This window comes from Telmatherina bonti, assembly GCF_933228915.1.
Source record: "Telmatherina bonti genome assembly, chromosome: 8".
Taxonomy (NCBI): domain Eukaryota; kingdom Metazoa; phylum Chordata; class Actinopteri; order Atheriniformes; family Telmatherinidae; genus Telmatherina; species Telmatherina bonti.
Genome location: NC_136626.1, coordinates 34993422 through 35015753, shown reverse-complemented (window position 1 = coordinate 35015753; position 22332 = coordinate 34993422). Strand labels below are relative to the sequence as shown.

General features: G+C 40.2%; 1 protein-coding gene across 1 annotated transcript; it reads left to right on the top strand.

Annotated features, from left to right (window-relative positions):
• Nucleotides 1–7202: 7202 nt before the first annotated feature.
• Nucleotides 7203–18238, top strand: boka (BCL2 family apoptosis regulator BOK a). Its single transcript, XM_079245348.1, has 5 exons — nucleotides 7203–7328; nucleotides 7488–7824; nucleotides 8615–8743; nucleotides 13104–13267; nucleotides 18086–18238. The coding sequence occupies exons 2-5, from the start codon at nucleotides 7611–7613 to the stop codon at nucleotides 18209–18211; spliced, it is 633 nt and encodes a 210-aa protein (XP_079101474.1). The 5' UTR covers nucleotides 7203–7328; nucleotides 7488–7610; the 3' UTR covers nucleotides 18212–18238.
• The last annotated feature ends 4094 nt before the right edge of the window (nucleotides 18239–22332 follow it).

Sequence of the window (22332 nt, the reverse complement as noted above, 5' to 3'; positions counted from 1 at the left end):
ATGACCTGAGAGCTTGGAAGAAGAAAGCAGGAAGGACTGAAAGTGTTGAGTCATGAGAAAGTAACGAGCACAGCATTCTGCTGGGCCTTGAGAAGGAAGTGAAACCTGTTGAGCTGAAAAGAAGTCTTCATCAATTTAAATAAAATGCCCAGGATCTCCAGTCTGATGTATCCCAGTCCGCACTCCTCAACAACCTGCAGCCTCTGCTGTGGAGAGAAACTCGTATGAAGTTCACACCCATTTATCATACATTTATAAAGAGAAACTGAATAATGGGAATGAGTAAATATGAACAAAACAGTAAAAATGAAAATATTCCTTCAATGTTCACTGCAGGATAGATGTGATGGATGGATACATGAATGCTTCAGGCTCTAGATTAAAGTCTTCTCTCCTTTCCTGAACGTCATGTTAATGTCTTTATACCCAAACCTCATTGCCAGAAAAGTAAAGTATTTTACTTTGCGTTTATTAAAGCTTCTTAGAAAATATATTTGTTAAAATTGACACGTTTTCCTGTTAAAGCCGTAAGTGTACTCAGACTTTTACTGCTACTGTTTATAATGCTTTTACTACAATATGCTTAAGAAATAAAAAAAAATTAATGTAGCCGTGAAAGTAAAACGTGTGGAAAAATGTGATGCTGTTTTCCTCTACAAACCAATGTGGCGCATGCAGTGGTGACGCCATGAGAAATGAAATGGATAAAACATGGCTGTCCAGGTTTTGGAAATGGTTTCATTCATGCTCTTCATTTCCAACAACAAAGGACCAGAATCTGCACAGCACTTAAGCAATTAATTAGTTTTATCACATATGTTAGATATTGTCTATTTATGACTGACTGGCGATCTGTCCAGATGTACCTGCATCTCGCCTGCATGTGGCTGCAGCCCTGATGTGGAATAGGAATAAAAATATATGCTTCACATTAGTCCAATTTATGGACTGTTCATAAAAACCAAAACAAACACCCACCGAGCTAAAACAAAAAAAGAACAAACTGCATTAAATCCTCAGTTCTCCATCCTGAGCTGAAGGGTGACAGTGGAGAGAAAGATCTGCCTTTTAACAGGAAAGAAAACGACCAGAACGAGTGAACAACCAGCATAAGCAGAGATTTCTGTTGAGAAAGAAAAAGCAAATTAATAATGATGGCACAAATACGTGGAAAATAGAGAGTAAACTTGTACCTTTACTACACATGTAACTTATGTACCTACAAACTCTGTAGAGAAATATGGGTCACAGTTACAGGATGTCACAGAATCATGAGTTTAGCATAATTTGAAAGAAATTATATGGGAGAATTCTTATACATCACTGACTCTCATTATTTAACTATCAGACCTTGAATCTAGATTGTTATCCGTGTTTGACAATCTATGTCAGGCACACGTAAACACAGTGTGGCATTCCTCAGGCTTGTCCAAACAGCTGCAGTGGTGGGTGTGGTGGCTTCCCCAGAAATGCATTAATGAACCGTCTGCCAAGAAGAAAATCAGCTCAAACTGTTTTCTGTGTAGGAGTGGAGAGGGTGTGGATCTGATCACTGTGGGCTGTTAGGTCCAAACTACATGTCTGCACATTCATCAACAGGGTTTTGTACTGGTCAAATATATGATGACTCCAAGTTTTTCATTCAGATTAATAAACCATTGTCACTAAAAAGAATTTAAGTGGACTCATACATGGATTTTAAACATCAAAGTAACAACTTTTATCAAACCAAATTATACTCTCACACAAAGCATGTTGTGTTCTTACAGAGACATGATGAATCCTGAGCAGAGCTGTCTCTTATCTCCAGTGGATTAACATGACAGAGAGGCCATACGATTACTGATCTCCTTCACTTAAATGCATCATAAGGAAGTGGACTCCACGTGACTAAGATCATTTAATCTTATTAAAGGTACAATACTGGCAAGGAGTGTGCAGACAATTAGGTCGGTATAGCATAGATCCTTAATCCTGGCCCTTGAGGACCGAGGCCCTGCAGCTTTTATAAGTTTCCCTGCTGCAACAAACCTGACTCAAATCAGAGGGTTATTAACAGACTTTTGCAGAAAATTTTAAAACCTGCAGGACCCTTTGAGGACTAGGATTTAGAATCATTGATGAATAGTCTTGGACTTCAAGAGAAAATAATGCAAAAAAAAAAAAAAAAAAAGTTAAAGAGGAAAAAAGAAACATTAAAGCTTATGACTATACATTCAATAAAAAGCAACAACTAGGACTTAGCTTTGTTTGGCATGCTAGGTTTAGCTTGAGTCATTTCCTAGGTTTTTCTAGTTTAGTATGCTAGTTTTAGAAAGTTAGGGTTTCCTTGATTAAGTTGGTTGAGCTTGATTAGTGTCTTAGGTTTAGTTGCTTGTTTAGTATGCTGGGTGTAGCTTGATTAGCATCTTGGGTGTTGCTTATTCAATATGTTAGTTTTAGCTTGGTTAGCATCTTGGGTTTAGCTTGTTGAGTATGTTAGGTTTAGCTTGATTAGCATCTTGTGTTTAGCTTGTTGAGTATGTTAGGATTAGCTTTATTAGCATCTTGGGTTTAGCTTGTTGAGTATGTTAGGTTTAGCTTGATTAGCATCTTGGATTTAGCTTATTTAATATGTTAGGTTTAGCTTTATTAGCATCTTGGGTTTAGCTTGTTGAGTATGTTCGGTTTAGCTTGATTAGCATGTTGGGTTTAGCTAAAGTACTTTGCTAGGTTGCATTACATTGCTACGTTTAGTTTGCTTGCTTAGTATGTTAGGTGTAGCTGTAACATGATTAGAATCTTCGGTTTAGTTTGTTTAGTATGCTAGTTTGATTAGCCACTCAGGTTTAGCTTGATTAACTTGTTAGGTTGAGCTTGATAAGTGTCCTAGTTTGCTTGTTCAGTAGGCTTGGTGTATGATCAGATAATTGAGATAATTATGTCATTATCTCAAGATAACAGTGATAAACAAAAAACATGCTCACACACCGCTCTCAGCTTCCATATGAATTTTCTGAGTTGAGAAAACAAATGTCACAAAAACATGACTTGACATGGATCTGTCCCTGTCCTCTCTTAATCTTGTTGTTTCTTCCAGATGAAGAAATTTCTGATTATAGAGCTGATGTGGAGGTATAGTTAAGTTGTTAACAGAGATGTTCATTTTAGTGTGATGTTTGCAGATAGTTTGCCCATGCTGCAATAACATTAAATGTAGAAATATTCATATATTTAAGTCTTTCAAACATTCATCTATTCCAGATGTCTATATTTACAATTTAACGGGAAGATGGAAAACATGTTATTTTTCATTTTAAAAAAAAAAAAAAAAAAAAAAAAATCACAAATCAGTGTGGTCAGTCTGAACTCTGCTAGGGGTGACAAACTCCAGTCCCTGAAGGCCGGCGGCAGGATTTTATTGTTTCCGTGCTCCAACACACCTGATTCATATTAAATGGATCCAACAGCTTCTTGTTGTCCTGCTCATTCATTTTGATCAGGTGTGTTGGAGCAGGAGACAACAAAAACCTGCCGGATATCGGCCCTCGAGGAGTTTGACACCTGTGACATGTCAAATATGTTGGGAGCAGATGTATTCCTCTCTCTAATATGTAAACATTGCCATGACAACTGTTTTCACGTTGAAGAGACATGAGAATTTAAACATCTTTGCATTAATAATCTGGATCACCAAGTGGAGATACAAGGCCACAAAGGTCTGCATTAAGGCATTGGGTTATTTCAGTGCACTAAGCACTTAATGTGGAAGTATGATGATCAGTCCTGGTTTACTGTCTGGAGGTGGGAGACTGGATCCTTGAGTTGGGAGCTTTGGGACTGCTGGTGTTGGCATCTGTTTCAGTATAATATGTTCTTTACTTAAAAAGTCAGGAATAAATATCTTCATGTCTCCACATTCTTACATCTTTAATCCATTTTCTTAAGTGCTTAGACCAATTCAGGGTAGTAGGAAGCTGGAGTCTATTCCAGCAATCACTGGGCGAGAGGCAGGTCCACCTGGACAGGTCGCCAGTCCATCACAGGTCCAACACAGAGAGACAAACAACCATTCAGACTCACACTCACTCCTAAGGTAACCAGTTGAAAAGTTTTGGTATCACTTCTCCCTACTGGAAAGACTTTTCTGTTCTCCTGCTCCAGTGAGCTGTCAATCACCTGACTTGGCCCCTGGAGTGTCCAATCAGATTTCTGCTCCACCCCCTTGATAAACACACCTGTTGAAATCCTTTTAGCCATTTTCCGTTTTTATTTCCAGCAGTTCATAAACTATCAACGAAAAGTCATCTTGTAGACCTCCACGATGGACTCATTCAGGGTCTTGTTCCTGGACGTACTGGCCCTGAAGTTACCCAGCTCAGACATCCTACTGGTCCACTTGGTTTGCCGCTCTTCGGGCAACTTTCTTGTCTCGATGGACTGCGGTGTAGGAGCTGAGTTTTAAAGACAATAAAGAATAGCTGGAAAACTTTTCCATGTGCTGTTTGAGGTAAACAGATTGCGATGATACACACCTGGAGAGCTGAAGCAGGATTTTTTGGGAGATGGCGGCTGGTTAGAGCTGCTTGATTGCAGCGCTCCTTTTCCAAAGCAACTGTCCAACTCCAGGTTACCGACCCAGTTGTTGATAAGAACAGGTTTTCTTCTGCTCTGCTCGGTTTTCACCTTAAAAGTCACAAATGTTTTCTCTTCATCTTCTTTTCCTGCTTGGTGACTCTGAGGTTCCACTTCAGGACATTTTTCTGCCCATTCTTCCTTCACTTGCCTCAGGTCTGCAGACTTGTTAGCCCTGCGTTGGCTTTGGAATTGTGACATGTTGATTGCTTTTTAAGGAGGTTTCAGCTTTTTATGGATGTTTCAATTCTACCTGTGGTAGATTTTTTTTAAACTCATTTGTTGCCTTTTATGAAACAAATCGCTACAGATTCATAACATGTGAGTTCTTAGCTTGCTGCCTAGCAACCACTTCATGGATAATCTTCTGTCAGTTGATGGAAACGCTGAAGGTGTTTCGAGTTCTGGAACAGGACTGGCTTCCACAGGGCTGTTTTAGAAAAACACACCTTTTTATTCTGTACCATGTGTCATGGCTTGCTCCTGGCAGTGGCGTTTTCTTTTTCTCTCCTGGGTTTTTAGGTGGGGCTGAGCAGGTTTCCTGGAGGCTCAAGGTGGAGTCTGGAGTGCTAATGGAACACACCTGCAGCTCATCTGGAACTTGCTTAAGCACCTGCAGGAGCTCCAGTCTCTGCCAGATTATCTCATAGTACCTGTGGTAAATCTGGCTCCTTGAGGAGTCCATGTTCTCTAAGTGTTTGTTAGCCATTGTTTTTGCTCCTTCTTGTGACTCAGTGCTGCCTTGCTTCACTGGATCCACTCCACCAATTCCAGAGCAGCTGATTCCCCCCCCCCTTCTCGCCCTGCCATCTTGCTCACCACTCCTGAGATCTCGACCACCCCCACCAGCCAATCAACCACCTTCCCCTGGACTCAGTAAGCCTCATTGTTCCAAAACCATTTTCTCAAAGACTTCATTTGTTTGGACTCCGCTAATTATCTTTTCCTCCTAGAGATACTACCTGGACAGAACAACCACTTAACTCAAGAAATAAATTGTGCTTCATTCTGACTCTTTCTGCATTTTGGGTCTCACAGAGTGTGGCAGTTTTTCAGTGTCATGACATGTCTTTATTTCTCTTTTATACCTGATTTTATGTCCTTTTTAATGTTTTAGTAGTTCAATACTTAGTTGCTGTTTTAAAATGCCTTTTTATAAATAAAGTTGGCTTGACATCAGTGGTTCCAATCCTGATCTTCTCCAAGCAGGACTAAACAGGCTGAAAGATTAGATAAGTATTTTCAGAAATGTTTTGTCACTTTTTTAATCACTTATAAATTCATGTCCTTTTGAGAGTATTTACACAAACAGAATCTTAGAAATTCAGACACCTTGAAAAATTCATAGACTTTAGGGTTACAGAATGGATGACAAAAAGATTGTTTGAAAAAAAAAAAAAAAATTTCATTTGTCGTCCATCCTGCTGCCTGTAACCCTAAAGTCTATGAACTTTTCAAGGTGTCTAAATTCCTAAAAGTGTTGCTGGAAGAGAGAGGAGTAATGGTGCGGGGGCACACCATGATAGATGTAAGAGAACATCAGTGTCCATGGAGATTGAGGTTTTATAGTGAAATATTCTCTTGTATCTTAAACTATATTGTGCTTCTCTTCTTCCTGGATCATCTTGGTGTCTCTAAAGACCCATTGGAGGTGTGTTGGAGCAGGTATACATTGACAACCTGCAGGACTGTGTTGACTAGCTCTGCTCTAAAGAGAGGTGTGAAGACTTCTGTCCTGTCCATGACTTGGTCCATTTACAGTTCTTAGCTTCTACCTTTGCGCAGTTCCTCACCAGACTCTACGTGTTCCTGCATGAACTGGCTGCTATCTTCTGGTTTTCACTGAAAAACACTTGCGGCTTTCTGATGTACATATTCTGTGTTCCAGATGAATTTATTCTGACATAGTAACACATCTCGAGTGACACTAAATCACTGGAAGGGACCAGTTCAGATCCTGCTCCTCCAGTAAATCTGCTGTTGCATCCTTGGACGAGGCATTTTTATTTTGGGTACATCATTCCCAACAGGAGGCTGAGAAAATCGGCCTCGTAGGGAGGAGGACAGACAGAAAAGGCTGACGTATGCCACATGATGCAAGAAGTGGATACAAAACAAAGGTAACAGGCCTGATGGAGGGATGGATTTGTCCCAGAACCCAGATCTCATGCCTGAAGCCATGTGGGATCATCTGGACAGAAAGTGGGGAAAAAAGGCAGAAACGTCAAAAGGACAGACATTTGAAGTCTTTAGAGTCTTGTTCAGCTCTGATCCGGGTGATGCCAGCTTGTTCCCTCATACACTGAATTAGATTATTTTACAGGTTTTAGTAAATCTCTGCAGTTGTTTCCAGTTTTCCTGGTGTAGCAGGGTGTTGAGTAACGCTTTGCTGGTGTCGCAGTGAAAACTGAAGTGGGATGAGTCTAATTTCTGGACATCTTTAGTGAGCTGCTGAGACAGGTTATGAAAGTGTGCATGTTGCTGGAGATGGGACGGGGCGGAGCTTAGGTTGGGGCTGCCTATCTCCGCCTTTGGAGTCCACAATAAGTGCCCTTAGAAGGAAAGCCTGTCAGGCTGGAAACTGGAAGTATTTCTGGATGAGACAGTCAGTAAATCCTCAGCTGTTAAACAGTCAGTGATCCAGGTTTCATCTGGGGGGAAAACTTTCCTCCTGCTGGGGATGATGATTGTCTCTGGGGCTGCCAGTATTCTGGGTAAGTGCAATTTCTCATTGTTTATTCTAAAACTTCTGCACACTTCCATTGCTTCATGCAGAACTTTTCCATCCCAAACTTTTCCCAGCATTTCTCTGCTAGACTTCATCCAGGCTGTCAAAACATTCCCATAACCTAATCCGTCTGTTTGCTCTGCAGGATAATCTCCACAAATCTTTCTGTTTCACACAAGCGAAGAGGAGGCGGGGGTGTCAGCGGGAGAGAAGCGGCCGCGGAGCGTCGCCTGAGGACGGGGAGGTGAGCTGCGCGCGGCGCGGCAGCATGGAGATGCTCCGTCGCTCCTCCGTGTTTGCCGCTGAAGTGTTTGACCGCTCGCCCACCGACAAGGAGCTGGTGTCCCAGGCCAAAGCACTGTGCAGGGACTACATCTACTCCAGGCTGAACCGTGCCGGGATCGGGTGGTCTAAGCCTGAACACGGACTGGCTGCGTCTGGTGGGACCCTTGGAGAGGTTTCATCCGTCCTCCTGTGGCTGGGTGAGATTATTTCCCTCCTCTCCTGATGCCTTCTGGTGACAATCAGCCTCAAATGTGTGTCTGCTGTCATTTTGAGAATTAAACATTTAATTTAATTTTTATTTTATTTTTTTTGCTGTAATTGAAACATAAATTATATTTTTGGTTATTTCCTGTAGAAAAATAGATCTTTAGAAAAGTTATATTTAATATTCTAACTGGATTCCAGTTAAGTTTTGATACACGTATTGCGCAATAGTTATGAAACCGAGAAGCAGGTCATATTAGTGAAAAACTGTATGACCTCCTAAATTCTCTGAAGTGTCTCTGAAGCTGTAAAGGAGCCTAAAATCTGGGTGTTGTATAAACTTTCTGCGTCATTTTCAGAAGAACTCCTGGGTGTGATTCCCTGGAATCTCTCAGGTAGATTAAATGTTTTTTTTTCTTTTAGTCCACCTCCAGTTTAGCAAGAAATTCACTGGAAGCTCAAACTGAACAGAATCTGGAACTGCAGAGTACGTGAAGTTTGGCAGAAATGTTTGGGGGGGGGGACGTGCCAATTTCTGAGTGAAAAGAGAGAAAATCGTTTGTGTCTGAGTTTAAAAGAAGATTTTCTGAAAGTGCCCTTTGTTGATTTGCTGGGTGTTTGTTGAGATGTGTATCAGACGTGTGTTGGAGGTAAGTGCCTGCAGCCAAATGTAGCTGACAAACTGGATGCAGGAAAACCAAGCTGGTTCTGGTCAATCCCAACTAAATCCTGCTCAGCCCACCGTGAAAAAAGCTTGCTAACCGATTAATTTCTCTTGTGCAGGTGATGAGTTGGAGTTCCTTCGTCCCAATGTGTACCGCAACGTGGCGCGACAGCTGAACATCACGGTGGCATCAGAGAACGTGGTCTCTGATGCCTTCCTGGCTGTTGCAGCAGACATCTTCTCCACAGGTATGTCTGCTTGTGAGGATTTAAGTCTTTTCGAGCAGCTTTGCATCATAGAAACTAACTTAAAGGGCTTTCTTTGGTTGGCATGAATGCAGACTTGAAAACAAAGCATGATGCCCATCCTTTTGAGGAAGCCTCTGTTATCTTTCGGAAGGAGGAACTTCAGAGTTTGAAACAAATATAATAAAGATATTGAGAGTTTGGGGAACTTGTGATGATTCCTCTTTTACTTGTTCACTGAATTACATAATCATTTTCACCCTTTAAACTTTTTTTTCCCAAGTAAACACCTCCTGTGCAGGCTGCCCTTAGGATTCCTCATTAGTTAGAGGTATTTTGGTTCTGCCATCCCCTGACAGGAAAGCAGCTGGGGGGAAAACATTCAGTCCATATTAGGATAACATGTTGCAGAGTGTGTGATTGTTACAGACAGTTTGGACCCCACCCAGCGACTTCAGTCATGAGTCTCAGCTGGCTTCTTCCTCTGGGAATGTAACAAAGAGATCTGCTGCTAATGTAATTAAGAGTCCAAATGGTGGGAATCAGGTTAGTTTAGTCCATGTTAACATGTAGAGCTGGTATAAAAATAACAGCCAGTTAATAAATTTGATTAGTGATGTAAGTCAGATGTACTTAAAGAGCTGTTGCCAGGCTTCAGTTAGTAGGTTGTAAATTAAATATTTAATGAATGAAGTGTAAATATGGATAAACACCAAAGTTGACAGTGTCGAAGAGCCACTGTGTGAAGAGGAAGTCCTCAGACGCTGCAGATTATGACCACAAATGTGTCTGAACTGCATGATGCAGCAATGTCATGCTGCTTTCTACATTTCAGAGATAAACTGCTGCTAATATGTCCTCTGGTGTCCCACATGCAAGTTGTCTGAGGCCAGATAAAACTGTCAGCTCATTACATTCTGTCTCCAGTTTCAACTTTCTACATATAGAGGACACATAAGGTCTAACTAAACATTTTACAGCCACGTGCTACAAGGAGATAGTCGTACGATGATCTGGTTATTGAACATTCAGAAATTGGGTAACAACCAGAAGTTTATGATCAATCTGTAAATGATTAAAACTTCACTCTTTGCTCCCATTAGCTCTTTGAGTTTTGTTATTTAAATGTTTGCTGCAGAGTTGTAAACAGGCTAGCAAACACAAAAGCGCATTTAGCTTCTTTGTCACGGAGCTTTTGGCCTAATGTCCACATGTCAGTGTTTTTACTCAGTCCTTTGATCTAGTTATTTTTAACCAATGGGGAAAAATTGGAACAAAATAAAGGATATATTTTCTGTTCAACACCAAATACTTGACAAAGTTAGCAACCAGTTAGCAACCAGCTAGCAAACCAGATTAGCATTAAATAAATATTAGCACTTAACTGTTTTTATGTTTCTTTGCTCTTATTTTTTTAATTTCAGTGAAAAATGTTCATAGCGTTTATTTTCTGTTCAGCACCAAATGCTAGACAGATAGCAAGCAGCAAGCTAGTTAATGCAGAGAAGCATTTAGTTTTTTTGTCATTTAGCTTCTAGATTTATTTCTGCTGTCCATCACATATCTATTTTAGTTTCCTTGTCTCCTTGTTCTCATTATTTTAATTTCAGTGAAAAACATTCAGATTAATTTACATATTTTCTGCAGCTCCTAATGCAAGACAGACAAAGCTAGCAAGCAGCTAGTTAGAGCTCAGGAGTGTTTAGGTTCTACTTTGTCATCAAGATTATAGTTTAAGTTCTGCTGTCCACATTCCTAACTTTCTTTATCAGTTTTCATCATTGTAATTTCACTGAGAAAACACCTATTTCGACTTTATGCATAGCTTTTGTTCAGCAACAGATGCTAAGTAATAAAACCGGCTAGATAAGTAGCAGAACATTTCAGTGTTTGGTTGAGAATATACTTGTTGAAGTAAACGTTATGTTTTTTTTTGTTTTGTTTTTTTTTTTTACTGATAATCGGCTCTTTTAACTATAAATGTTTATATATTTGCTTGTGAATTACTTATTCCCAGATGATTCCACAACATTAGAAAACTCTGATTGGATATAATGGCTGAATTTGTAGTGTAAACAAGTTAATAAACAGTAGAGGAGGTTAGCATTTGGTTATTTTTAGATCACAGCAGAAAAAAATTACATAAAAAAAATTACATTGTAGATTTTATGTCAAACCCCCTAAATCAAGCCCACCATGACGATGGCGAGTATGTCGCAGTCACTTAGTGAAGGCAAGAAATTGATTATGGACTTCTGGTTAATTTCTCGGTGAGATTAGTTCTTTGATTTCACACAGTGATCATGTCAGTTCAATTATGTTACCTCTGTTTCCCAGTTATTTGCATGCATCTCTAACCAGCTATTGTGAAAAACACGTTTGTACGGATGTAGCAGCTATAAAATATTATAAAGATATGGGTCATTTTGGACTTAGTAATAACAAGCTTGTCATTTAAACAATTACTTCCCAAATAGTAAAAAAAATATTCATTGGATGGATTAAAGTTCTGATAATTACATCTTGGACTGGCATGTTTAAGCATTTATTTACTTGTGCAAAAGTTAAACTTGATTAAAATGTTAAAAATGTAAAGAGATAAGAATAAATCTGATACGCAGACGATGAAAAAAGAAGGTCCCCTTCATCCTTATGATCCATATTCTGCAGATATTTAGATAATGTTTGTGTGTCCTGTTAATCCTAAATATGCACCCTTTAGTGCGTTTAACCCCAGTCAGCATGCAAACGTGACGTTTCCATGCAGACGTGACGTTTCCATGCAGACGTGATGTTTTCAGCCTCGGCTGTCAGATTATGAGGCTAAAATGATATAAAAATGAATGTATGAATAGAAAAAGCAGCATAAAGAGCAACCAGAAGAAGAAAACAGAAGTTTGCTGAAATAACACATAGATCCGCAGTGACCAAGCCTTTTCTCATCTGCACATCATTCTCTCACATCTGAAAAACACACAACACACACTGTTACCATGTTTCCACACGTCTTCCTGCTACTATCTACCTGCTATCCTCACTGCAGCACCTCCACCTCAGCTGCATCCCAACGTCTTCTTTGCTTTATTCCAGCCATAGAGGATCATTATTTTACTGCTTTTCTTATCACTTGTTGATCTTTGGCTGCTCCTGATTGGACGTTACCGTCAGTTTAAGCTCTCTGATTGGTGGAAAGTCTGACAGGAAGTGTCTTCATCATCATGTCCAGGTGAAAATAGAGATCTCTTAGCAACATAGTGGTGATGGTAAAGAAAATTGGGGTTTTAATGACCCAAAAAATCTACAGATGCAGATTTAAATAGGCAGCAGGTGTCGAAAGGTCTGTTAGAAAGGTCTCATTGTTTATTACTGATTTCTCTAAACTTGATTTGTTTTTCTATTATTGTTGATGCAAAAGACTTCATGAAAGATGGGAAACCATATCTTGCTTTCATACTTCTGCATTTACTAATCCATTCATCCAGTGCAGACACCTTGTAAGTGTTGGAGTGTGGTGGGAATCCACTGGGACAGTATGCAAACTCCAGCAGGTCTAACTCCTGGATGTTGTTTGTGAAGCAACAGTGTTAAACGCTGCATAACTCTGCACCAGCATTATGATATACAGAGTGATCACAAATCATTAAAAAAGACTTGATGTGGACTCCATCTGGGAAATATTTCCCCTGCGGGAGCCCCATCAGAGCAGGAAGCTCTAGAAATGAGGGCAAGCTTCTTTTTTTCTTGTTCAAATCCACAAAATACCTTCACAGATGACTCCCCAGGATGGTTAAACTGGCACAGTCTTCCTTTCCAGTCACAGAATACTCTTTTTAGGAGTAATTTAAACAACTATTTAGGTGTCATACATGTTCTTCTTAACTCCCTGAATGCAGTTTCCAGATTTCCCTGTTGAAGAGAAACCTGACCTGCTTTTCTGAGTCTGAGACGAATCAGCAGACAGTTGCAGATGATGGATGGAGCTTCGGCTCCGTTTGTATGTGTTGGACGTATAAACACCACAGAAATAGACTGAAGTTTTGACTGCAAATGGCGTGGCAGTGGAGAGCTGCACTCCACACACACACAGTCGGAAAACTGCTGGCTGATGTAGCGACGCGGACCGCCTGCCTGTTTAGCTTTCCTTCTTTGTGGGACAGAGGAGCACGCAGGCCCAACGCCTGGCGGCTCCTGAGGTTTTATAACAAGTCTTCCCATCCATTCAGAGCACTGATGACAGAGAAATGTTCTGCTTTAAGGTCCGGCTCTAAATACCGTAAAACCTCATGTCATTTTGTGTGTTTTCATGGCAGACTGCAGGATCTAGAAGAGCTTGATGTTAAAACACATCTGTGTCTCCCATCAGGTGTGACGTGGGGGAAGGTGGTTTCCTTGTACGCCGTAGCAGGAGCCTTAGCAGTGGACTGTGTACGCCACGGTCACCCAGCGATGGTCCACACCATTGTGGACTGCATGGGGGAATTTGTCCGCAAGAGTCTGACCGCCTGGTTGAAAAGGAGAGGGGGCTGGGTAAGGAAACACACCTGATGATGTGTTTGTGTGGCTGGTTTAGTGAGTGTGTGAATGTTACTGATGATTGAACGTCTAGAAGAAACAAAAAGGAAGAGATTTAGTCACTTAAATAAGTTAAATGTTTTCAATCTGAGGTTTTATATCATAGTTTTAAAAAAAAGTAAAGCTGCAAACAGGAAGCAGAAAAACAAGAATTTCGAAAAACAAACAGGAACCCAATAAAAACTGAACCCAGTAAAGCTCACAAGGTAAACCTGTTGGGATGTATGCCGAGGGAGGTGGTGACCAGTACAGAATCATGAAACTGAACCCAGATCAGATGGAAAACATGAAGCAAAACTCAGCAAACCATGAAGAGCAGAAATGTTCAAGAGGGATAACACGGAACCCAGACCATAACTAAAACCTGGTCCTGTGATGGACCGGTGGCCGGTCCAGCTGGATCCTGCCTCTCTGGAAGCTGGAGGTGGACTCCAGCTTCCCTGCGACCCTGAACCCAAAGCAGTTTAGAAAATAAATGAATGAATGAATGAAACCAAAGACCAAATGTGTTAACCTCAGATTAATTCTTTCATTTTTACTTCAGGAAGTGTGGATTTGATGCACGTGACCTCCTAGACAGCAGTGGGTTGTCATGTTGTGGCAGTTCAGTGCCTTGCTCAAGGGCACACAGTGGCTCATCTCTGTTGGCATGCCTGGGACTTGAACTACGGGTGTAATCAGCCAGTTTGATCATGATACAATATTCTGTTGGATAGCAATTTGATGTTTGCTGATGTCTCAGATTCAGTTCGATTATTAAACAATATCAGAGGAAATTGAACACTTTGAGAAAAACAATGAGAAGACGATTTAACATTTTTATTCCTGAGCTCAGGTATTTAAATGAATCAATATAAATATAAATAAGTTCTTAGAAAAACACAAACAAGTGAAAAATGGAAACTAGATAAGCTGAGTAGCTGCCATTTTCAAAACAAAAGCACATTTAATAAATGGTTATTTTATTAGATTGTGAACAACGTTTGCGTTTTGGATTGACGTCACTGGCTCACAGACCATATAATCATTATATATCGATGTATGCAGTGTTGATCATTGTCTTGTAAAAGCAGGGATTTGTCTGCCTCAGGGTGCTGCTGGGCAGCGTTTGCTCCAGGAATGCACCGTACCAGTCAAGAGTTTGACACATTTTCCCACTATATCTAATGAGACTTTTGACTGGTGCTGTACAAACTAGATGTCACTGTGCCATCAACATGAGTCAGATAAGTGTATTTTCAAAGGTCAGGAAATTACATAGTGCTACAGTAGGAACACTGTGAACCTTTCTGACCTTAAAACTCTGTGCTTCTAATTCACTTTGAGGGTACACTGACATTTATCTGGCCCAATCCTGGAGCTCCTGTTGCTCAGCAACATTGTAAGGCTGAGAAACCACTCCTTTAATACTATCTTACCTTTTTACTTCAGCTAGAAATGTGCACCATGTCGGGTTCATCAGACATAACAGGATAATATCAGAAAGAAGGAAAGAAAGACAGATGAGATAAGACTGACTTTTACTTTTACTAAAGAACCCAGAAAAGAAACAGGATGCAAATTAGATCTGAATTACATTTCAAAAGGGGGTGCCAAAAAGTGAAAGTGAAATAAGTTTAGTAGTGTGACTTTGAACAGCATTTTGGTTTAAAAAAAGGAAAAAGTTATTTTCGTTAATTCATTTAATTCATTTATGCATTTATTTGATCTTACTGGTGAGTTCAGTGAACCTTTGTACTTTCCGCCAGTGTTTTAAGCTACATAGTTGCCACAAAAGGGATTAAGCTGTTGGAAAAGTGTAGGACGAATTTCTGTCAATGCTTTGTAACGTCTTCTATAAATGATTTTATGTTCTAAATGATGCAGAAACAGATTCAGAAGCTAAACTGGAATAAAAAGCAGTTTGCTTCCCAACACCACAGAGAGCTGCCTTACTGGAAAAAGTCTCCTCTGTCACGTCGTCCAGAGCGTTAACCAGAGGACGCTTCATGGAATTTAGATCAGGCAGATGAGGGGGCACTCTGCAAAACTGATGAATAATTTGACAGATTTCATCGTAATAATTTGACATACAGGCCCTCGATCCGGTGTAAATCTATGTTTCATGTAGATCCAGAAGAGCAGGATAGTTGTATCTCATCTAACCAGAAGTTTCTAGAACATGCAGACATAAACCGGATGCTTTTCTGAGACCTACACACTAAAAGCCTGCCTGATAATAAAGAAGAGAGTAAAATACTGGGCATAAAGTCCGACTGACATCTGACGACGTGTTTCTGTCTGAACAAATGAGCTCCAGCATGCTCGGGAACACGGCGCCCAGGCCTGCAGCGTTTTCAGGACAAGCGGAGTGTGACGAAACGAACGGCGAGGCATCGCATGACTGACCGCACAAGCACAATCGAAAGACCTGTTTATCCCGGTCCATCACTGTCCAGGAAGGTGGTTTTATGAGACTTGCAGAACATTCTTTGGCTTTGAAACTCTCTTGTGGGTTAGTCGCACGTCTTGTCAAAGCAAATTCTCTAAGTGTTAATATATTGGAAACAGATGTTGGAATTGTTGGGTGTCTTTAAGCACATAGACAAGAGAGATATTAAAGCAATAAGTTCTGTTTGTTTCCAAGAGCGCCAGTGAGTCCTGGCAACTCGGCAAAACATCTCTGGAAGTCCATTAAAAGGGTTCAACGTCATTCTTCTTCTTCTGTTTTTTAACTATCAATCATCTGGAGCCTGCAGAGGCTCTGGCATACGATTCAGACCATTTTCAGATCCCTAATGTTTCCCCAATGACGAGGGGGGGGGGGCTTTGAATTTCAAGCCAGTGTGTGAACCATAGACTGTATATAAAGAGAATGAAATCTGAGATGGGAGATGGTGGAGTTTCAGGGTTTGGTGGGTAACCCTTAAAAAAAGACCCAGACCTCCACCAGCTGCATGAAAATCTGTTAAGTCGACGTCGACCACTTGCCTTTCTGTGACTTTGCCGTGATGTCTTCCTTTCCTCTATGAACAAAAAGGCCTTTTTATGCTTGTAATCTCCATCATCTCTTTTTAAAAGTTCACACATGTAAGTAAGTAGGTTTTATTTATATAGCACATTTAGGCACAGTACATACTGACCAAAGTGCTTTACAGAGTTAAAAATACCATAAAAGAAAGAAAAAGAGCCGGCAAACACAACAGTTAAAAAGGACAAACATACTGAAATGAACCCTACTGACAGACATGATAGTAATATGTGGAGAAGGCCAGGGAGTAGAGGGGAGGTTTTAACCGGGTCTTAAAAGCTGAAATGAAGGAGGCTCATCTGATATCAGTTGGTAACTGGTTCCACAGGTCCTCTCTTTCCTTTTTAACCGTGTCGGTGGAACATGTAAAAGCCTGGTGCCTGAGGAGCGGAGGGTCCTGGGAACTGAGTGAAGCTGAATGAGCTCGGAAATGTACCATTTTAGTACCTTTAAAAACAATTAAAAGAACCTTAAACTGAATTCTAAAAGAAACGGGCAGCCGATGGAAGGAAGCGAGCGTTGGGGTGATGTGCTGGAACATCACGGTGCCAGTCAGCAGCCTTGCAGCTGCATTTTGAACAAGCTGCAGCCGAGTCAGGGAGGACTGGGGAAGTCCGAGGTAGATGGAGTTCCAGTAGTCCAGCCGTGATGTTACGGAAGCATGGATGACTTTTTCCAGAGCCTGATGCGACAGAATGGGTTTGAGTTGAGAGATTGTTCTTAACTGATAAGAGCTGTTCTTCACAGCTTATCTGGGTGCTGAGGCAGAGTTCAGAATCGACACCCAGAATCAAGACCCAGCATGTGGTCTGACGGATGGAGGGAGATGGGCTAGTTTTGGAAAAGTGCAATGCTAGATTCAAGTGGTCCAAAAATGGTTACCTCTGTTTTTCGTCATTTAGCTGGAGGAAATTATTTGATGTCCAGCTCTTGACATCCTGTAGAGCAGCGGTTCTCAACCTTTTTGCAACACAGTACCCCTTGTAAAATATTTTTTCAGCCAAGTACCCCCTAACCAGTCCAAACTACTTCTGGTTCAGAAAAAAAACACGAAATCCAGCATTTTGTCGTTTGTGTTTGGCCTTTTAAACTTTAATTGTGTTTTGCACATCTCTACTATGCGCTTCAACCAGGACTCCATTGTTTTTTGTTGTCAAAGCGACAGTGGGGTTCAGTTCACATCAGAATGTGGGATTTTGGGAGGAATGAAATGATGTAAATCTAAACGTAAATTCAGTTTATGAATGTACACTTAATTTATTAGAATACATTAAATATTTATATAATACATTTATATTATTTTATTTAAGGATATTTTAAAGAAAACATTAAAAAAAAGAAAAAAAAATTCACATACCCCTTGAAATGCGTTGAAGTACCCCCATTTGAAAAACATTGCTGTAGACAATCCAGAAGTGACTGACATGTTCTAATATTCTTTTAAATAAAAAGTGAGTTTAACTTGGCTTTCAAAAAAGCTCCAAGTTGTTTTTTACGGGTTTCCAGACAGCCACAAATCCCTGGATTTATCTTATTCTAGCCAAGATTAATGATGATCCTGCTGAGTACAGTTGTCAAAACCAATGGAATAAAGAATAAAGTCGATCACGCTGAAAGCTTTTGATTGATTTACAGCTACTCTTCCCTCCAATGGGACAAGCACAACAGAGGGACCTGATGTCTTACTGCAGCGGACAAGGTTTCAGGTTTTACCTCTACCTGTTCTTAGTGAGCCTCATGTCGTCTCTCGTTCTCCCTGACAGGTGGACGTTACAAAGTGTGTGGTGAACACTGACCCCAGCTTCCACTCTCACTGGCTGGTGTCTGCCGTCTGTGGCTTTGGACACTACCTGAAGACCGTGGTGTTGTACCTGCTCAGGGAGAAGTGAAGGACTGAGCTGCACACTGGACCAACACGCCGCCACTCAAGCATCCACTGCTTCTGGATTATGTTTACACTCATTTGCACTGAGCCTTCGCCGACACATTTAGCAAACACTGAACTCTCTTTGCTCCACTATTTATTATTAATGCTTATATTAGGTAGACCATTTGAAGCCCATGGTTGCAGAGCTGTCCCTTTGCTGCTTGTGTGTGGTGACTTGCACTCCCTCTAGTGGCAGCAAAGAGTTACTGCTTCTCCACTTTTCACCTGGATGACTGATGTTTGTAGTCCAACAGTATTTACAGGTTTAAGAATACTTTTTTCACTGAAAGGACACAGATTGAGAAGATGTCTGAGAAGACCTCACCTCTTTAGTTACCTGTGATACGTCCCGGGGGTCATCTGTAACAGTTTTAGGAATCATACCAGACAGAATTGTAAAGGTAAATGTACATATTCAGCCTGTATGTGATGATAATTACTAATTTTCTTCTTCTGAATATTAAGAAAAAATTTCAAAACTGATCTATTGACTTGCGACTGATTGAACTGGGCTGGTTGTGCTTCCTAATGGTAGTAACTCCTTTATACTGGCTCATTTTTTGTGCAACCCAGAGCAAAAAAACATGGAAAGTCTACTCCGGAGAAGCCAAAACTATTTTATTTGTAAAAACACACTTTTGCAAAGAAAATGAAGACAAATAGTTCTGTGGTTCAGGAGAGGGGAAAAACTAAATGTCTTTAATCATGGTGGAAAAACGATGGAAGAAGAAACAGAAAATATTAATCATTTGTGTTTAAAGTCAGCACCAAAGGTCAGAAAATCTTTGTGGTTGATTATTCTTTTTTATTCACGAGTTGTGACCTTGAAAGATGTTTAGAAAAGATTTAACAAGTTTTCATGGGTGCAAACTCTCAAACTAAACTCTGCTCATCCAGTAATTTTCCATTTAGAATGAGAATCAACAGGCTTCCATCAGTACAATGCCAAGAAGCATCGTTACAACAAGCAAATAATCAGCACAAAAAGTTCGTAAATGTGTATTTGACTAAGTTATCTGGAAATTGTCTGGGGGTTTTTTTTTTTGCCATATTGAGCCATTTGAGGTCTGGACGTCCATCATGAAAGACAATATTCTTTGTTAACAAGCTCCAGTTTTCTGGTTTAGTTGTTAACAGATCTGCTTTTCGCCTAATTTTGAGCTCCAAACTGTTTGCTGGCTGTGTTACTAAACAGATTAGCTCCTCATCTTTAAATGTTCTCCCACATCAAGGAAGATTTCTGCATCATTTCTTTTCCCGAAGCAGATGAAGTGAGTTTCTATAACCCACTGGAACCTCATTTTCTTTGGTTTCACAGGTTTTTATGCCTCTTGTTAAAAAAGACACGTCTGTCCTGACACTTTGACGTCTTTCTTCGTCTTTCCCTTTTACAACCTTACTCCAGACCCAGCAGACAAGATACAGTGACATGACTCTGAATAAGGTGCAGGAAGGAGTTTTATGATTCCTTCCTTTGTTTCCTGCTAAACGCAGCATCTGCAAACACTCCATTTTAACTGCAGATTAATGTGCATATTAAAACATGCTTGTGTAAGTGTTTTAGAAATGCAAATTACAAGATGAGTCCAGTTCATTTTTTCTCTTTATTATGTTTAGCTGTTTAATTTGATATATTTTAAATAAATGAACAAATAAATAAAACTGAATGTCCTCCAAGACTGATGGTGCCACAGCATGAAGAACATTTAATTTCACTTAAAAAGAAGTGCATTATCTCTAACTTGTTATTTAAATCAATGTTTCTTTCATCTTTTTAAGCTGTGTGGTTTGTTTGTTAGACCCTTTGAAGTGTAATTACAGGAAATTTGTTTCACCATTTTTTAAAAATGAATTTATTCTATGAATGATATTTGGTATATATTTGGTATATAGCGCTGATCAATCTGCCCAACAGCCAAGTGTTTGTCAGCCATCTGCACTTGTTTATATTGACAGTGATAAATGGTTCCAACAGTTTGTCTTTATTTGGTGAAATAAGGGGGACATTTGGTCTGCAGCCTTTAATCGGGGAAAAAAAATGTTGCAAACCGAGAAATGATGTCTGGCCTTTGTAGAAAGCTGCACCGTGTGGTCCATTTATACGTCAACGCTTCTTCATGCAAAGCAGCAAAGCAATCTTCAGTTTGAACTATTCAGATTAATTAGTGAAATGTCAGCTAACTACATTTTTAATTCATGTTTCGGAAGCATTTCACAAATAGAAAAGGTGATATTTGGTATTTATAAGAGACAAATACATTCAGTATTATCTTTGAGAAAGGAAAGTGTGAAATACAGTAGATTGAACAATGTGTGTGATCAGATGTATTCCTATTATTTCTGGTTTCCACTTCCTGCAGCACTAATTCCACCCTGACGTGCATCAAAAAAACACGAATCTTCATGTCACTGTTTGTAGTTTGAAGTTCCAAACATTAACTAATGAGAGGAACGATGATGGTGGTATGTTACCGCCTGGTGACTGAGCTGGCATCACTGAGCCCAACTGGACCACCAGACGGACAAACCATCAGCATGACATGAGGAAATCTTATTTAACTGGGAGGATAAATAAACTTGTCTCCAACAACAGGTGGACGTTTCTGTCAAAGCATTTCTCAGTCAATGTAAAATCTAAATCGTTTGGGGAATATTGGAGATGGTAATGGTATGGTAATGGACAATGGTATCCAAAGGTGAGCTCGAGATGATTATCCACGCCTTTGTGTCTTCTCGTTTAGACTATTGTAACGGTTTGTTTTCTTGTCTAAACAAAAAAGAGTTGTCTCATCTGCAGCAGGTCCAAAATTCTGCTGCGCGGTTGCTGACTCGATGCAACCGAAGGGCTCATATCACGCCAATTCTGAAAACTCTCCATTGGCTCCCTGTCTCTTTTCGTGTGAATTTCAAAATCCTGGTGCTCACTTTTAGAGCCTTGCATGGCCAGGCCCCTTCCTACTTAAGAGACTTGTTGTGTCCATATACCCCCATGCGGAGGTTGAGATCGTTGGATCAAAACTTACTCATGGTCCCTCGTTCTCGTTTTAGGACCCGAGGAGACCGATCTTTTCAGGTTGTTGCGCCGAGGCTCTGGAATGATCTTCCACCCTCCCTATGTTCGCTTGAGTCTGTTGATGTGTTTAAGTGCAATCTTAAAACCTTCTTGTTTCGGCAGGCAAACCCAGCTGTGTATATTAGGGGTGTTATGACCAGCAGTTTCTGTGTCTATTTTTATATACAGTGTTTTTGTTGTATCTTTTTATATGTATTTTATTTTTGTATTTTGCTTTTTTGTGCAGCACTTTGTGACTTCTGTCTGTGAAAGGTGCTATATAAATAACATTTACTTACTTACTTACTTAGATAAAATCCTGTCCATTAACAGAAAAACTCATCCGGTTAGCCAACCCGTCCTCACGATGCTGCAAGTAATTTTATTACCATTAATATTGATATGCATTTGTGCAGACCAGTGTGTGTGTAGGGAGGAGACCCCCCAGACAAGGACCGTTTAGAAAGAGCTAACAGTCTTCCGTGTTGGACTCTTTGCTGTGTTGGATGTTCATCTAACTTACAAACTTCTCAGATACTGACTGATGGGGTCTGTGGAAACCAATCTTAATCCACATAAACCTCAGCCCACAACCCACAGGACTTAGTTTTTCCAAGGTTTTCCAGTATCAGACACTCTGGCCCACTCTCAGAAGGTCTTTGTCTACAAACTGGCTTTCAGAGACACTTTGGTGGTATGAAGTGGACCTACTCAGTTGGCATGTGGTCATGATGTTATGGCATGTATCACATAGATAACATCAATGTGAAGATGTGTCACGCTGTGTTGCATTCAGAAGAAGGATTCCAGCTTGAAAGGAATGGCTTTCCATGACCTCCTTTTCATTGTTTACTGGTTAGATTTGGGTTTATTGGACTGAAAACCATAAAATCCAGTGTGAGAGGGAAGAAATGAAGATTGATCCAGGTGTAACTGAATCTCACTACTGAATGCAAGATCTGTTTACGACCAAAATGTTATTGTCCCAGAATCTGAGACCAGTTCTTTAGCAAAATTACTGAACTAAATAA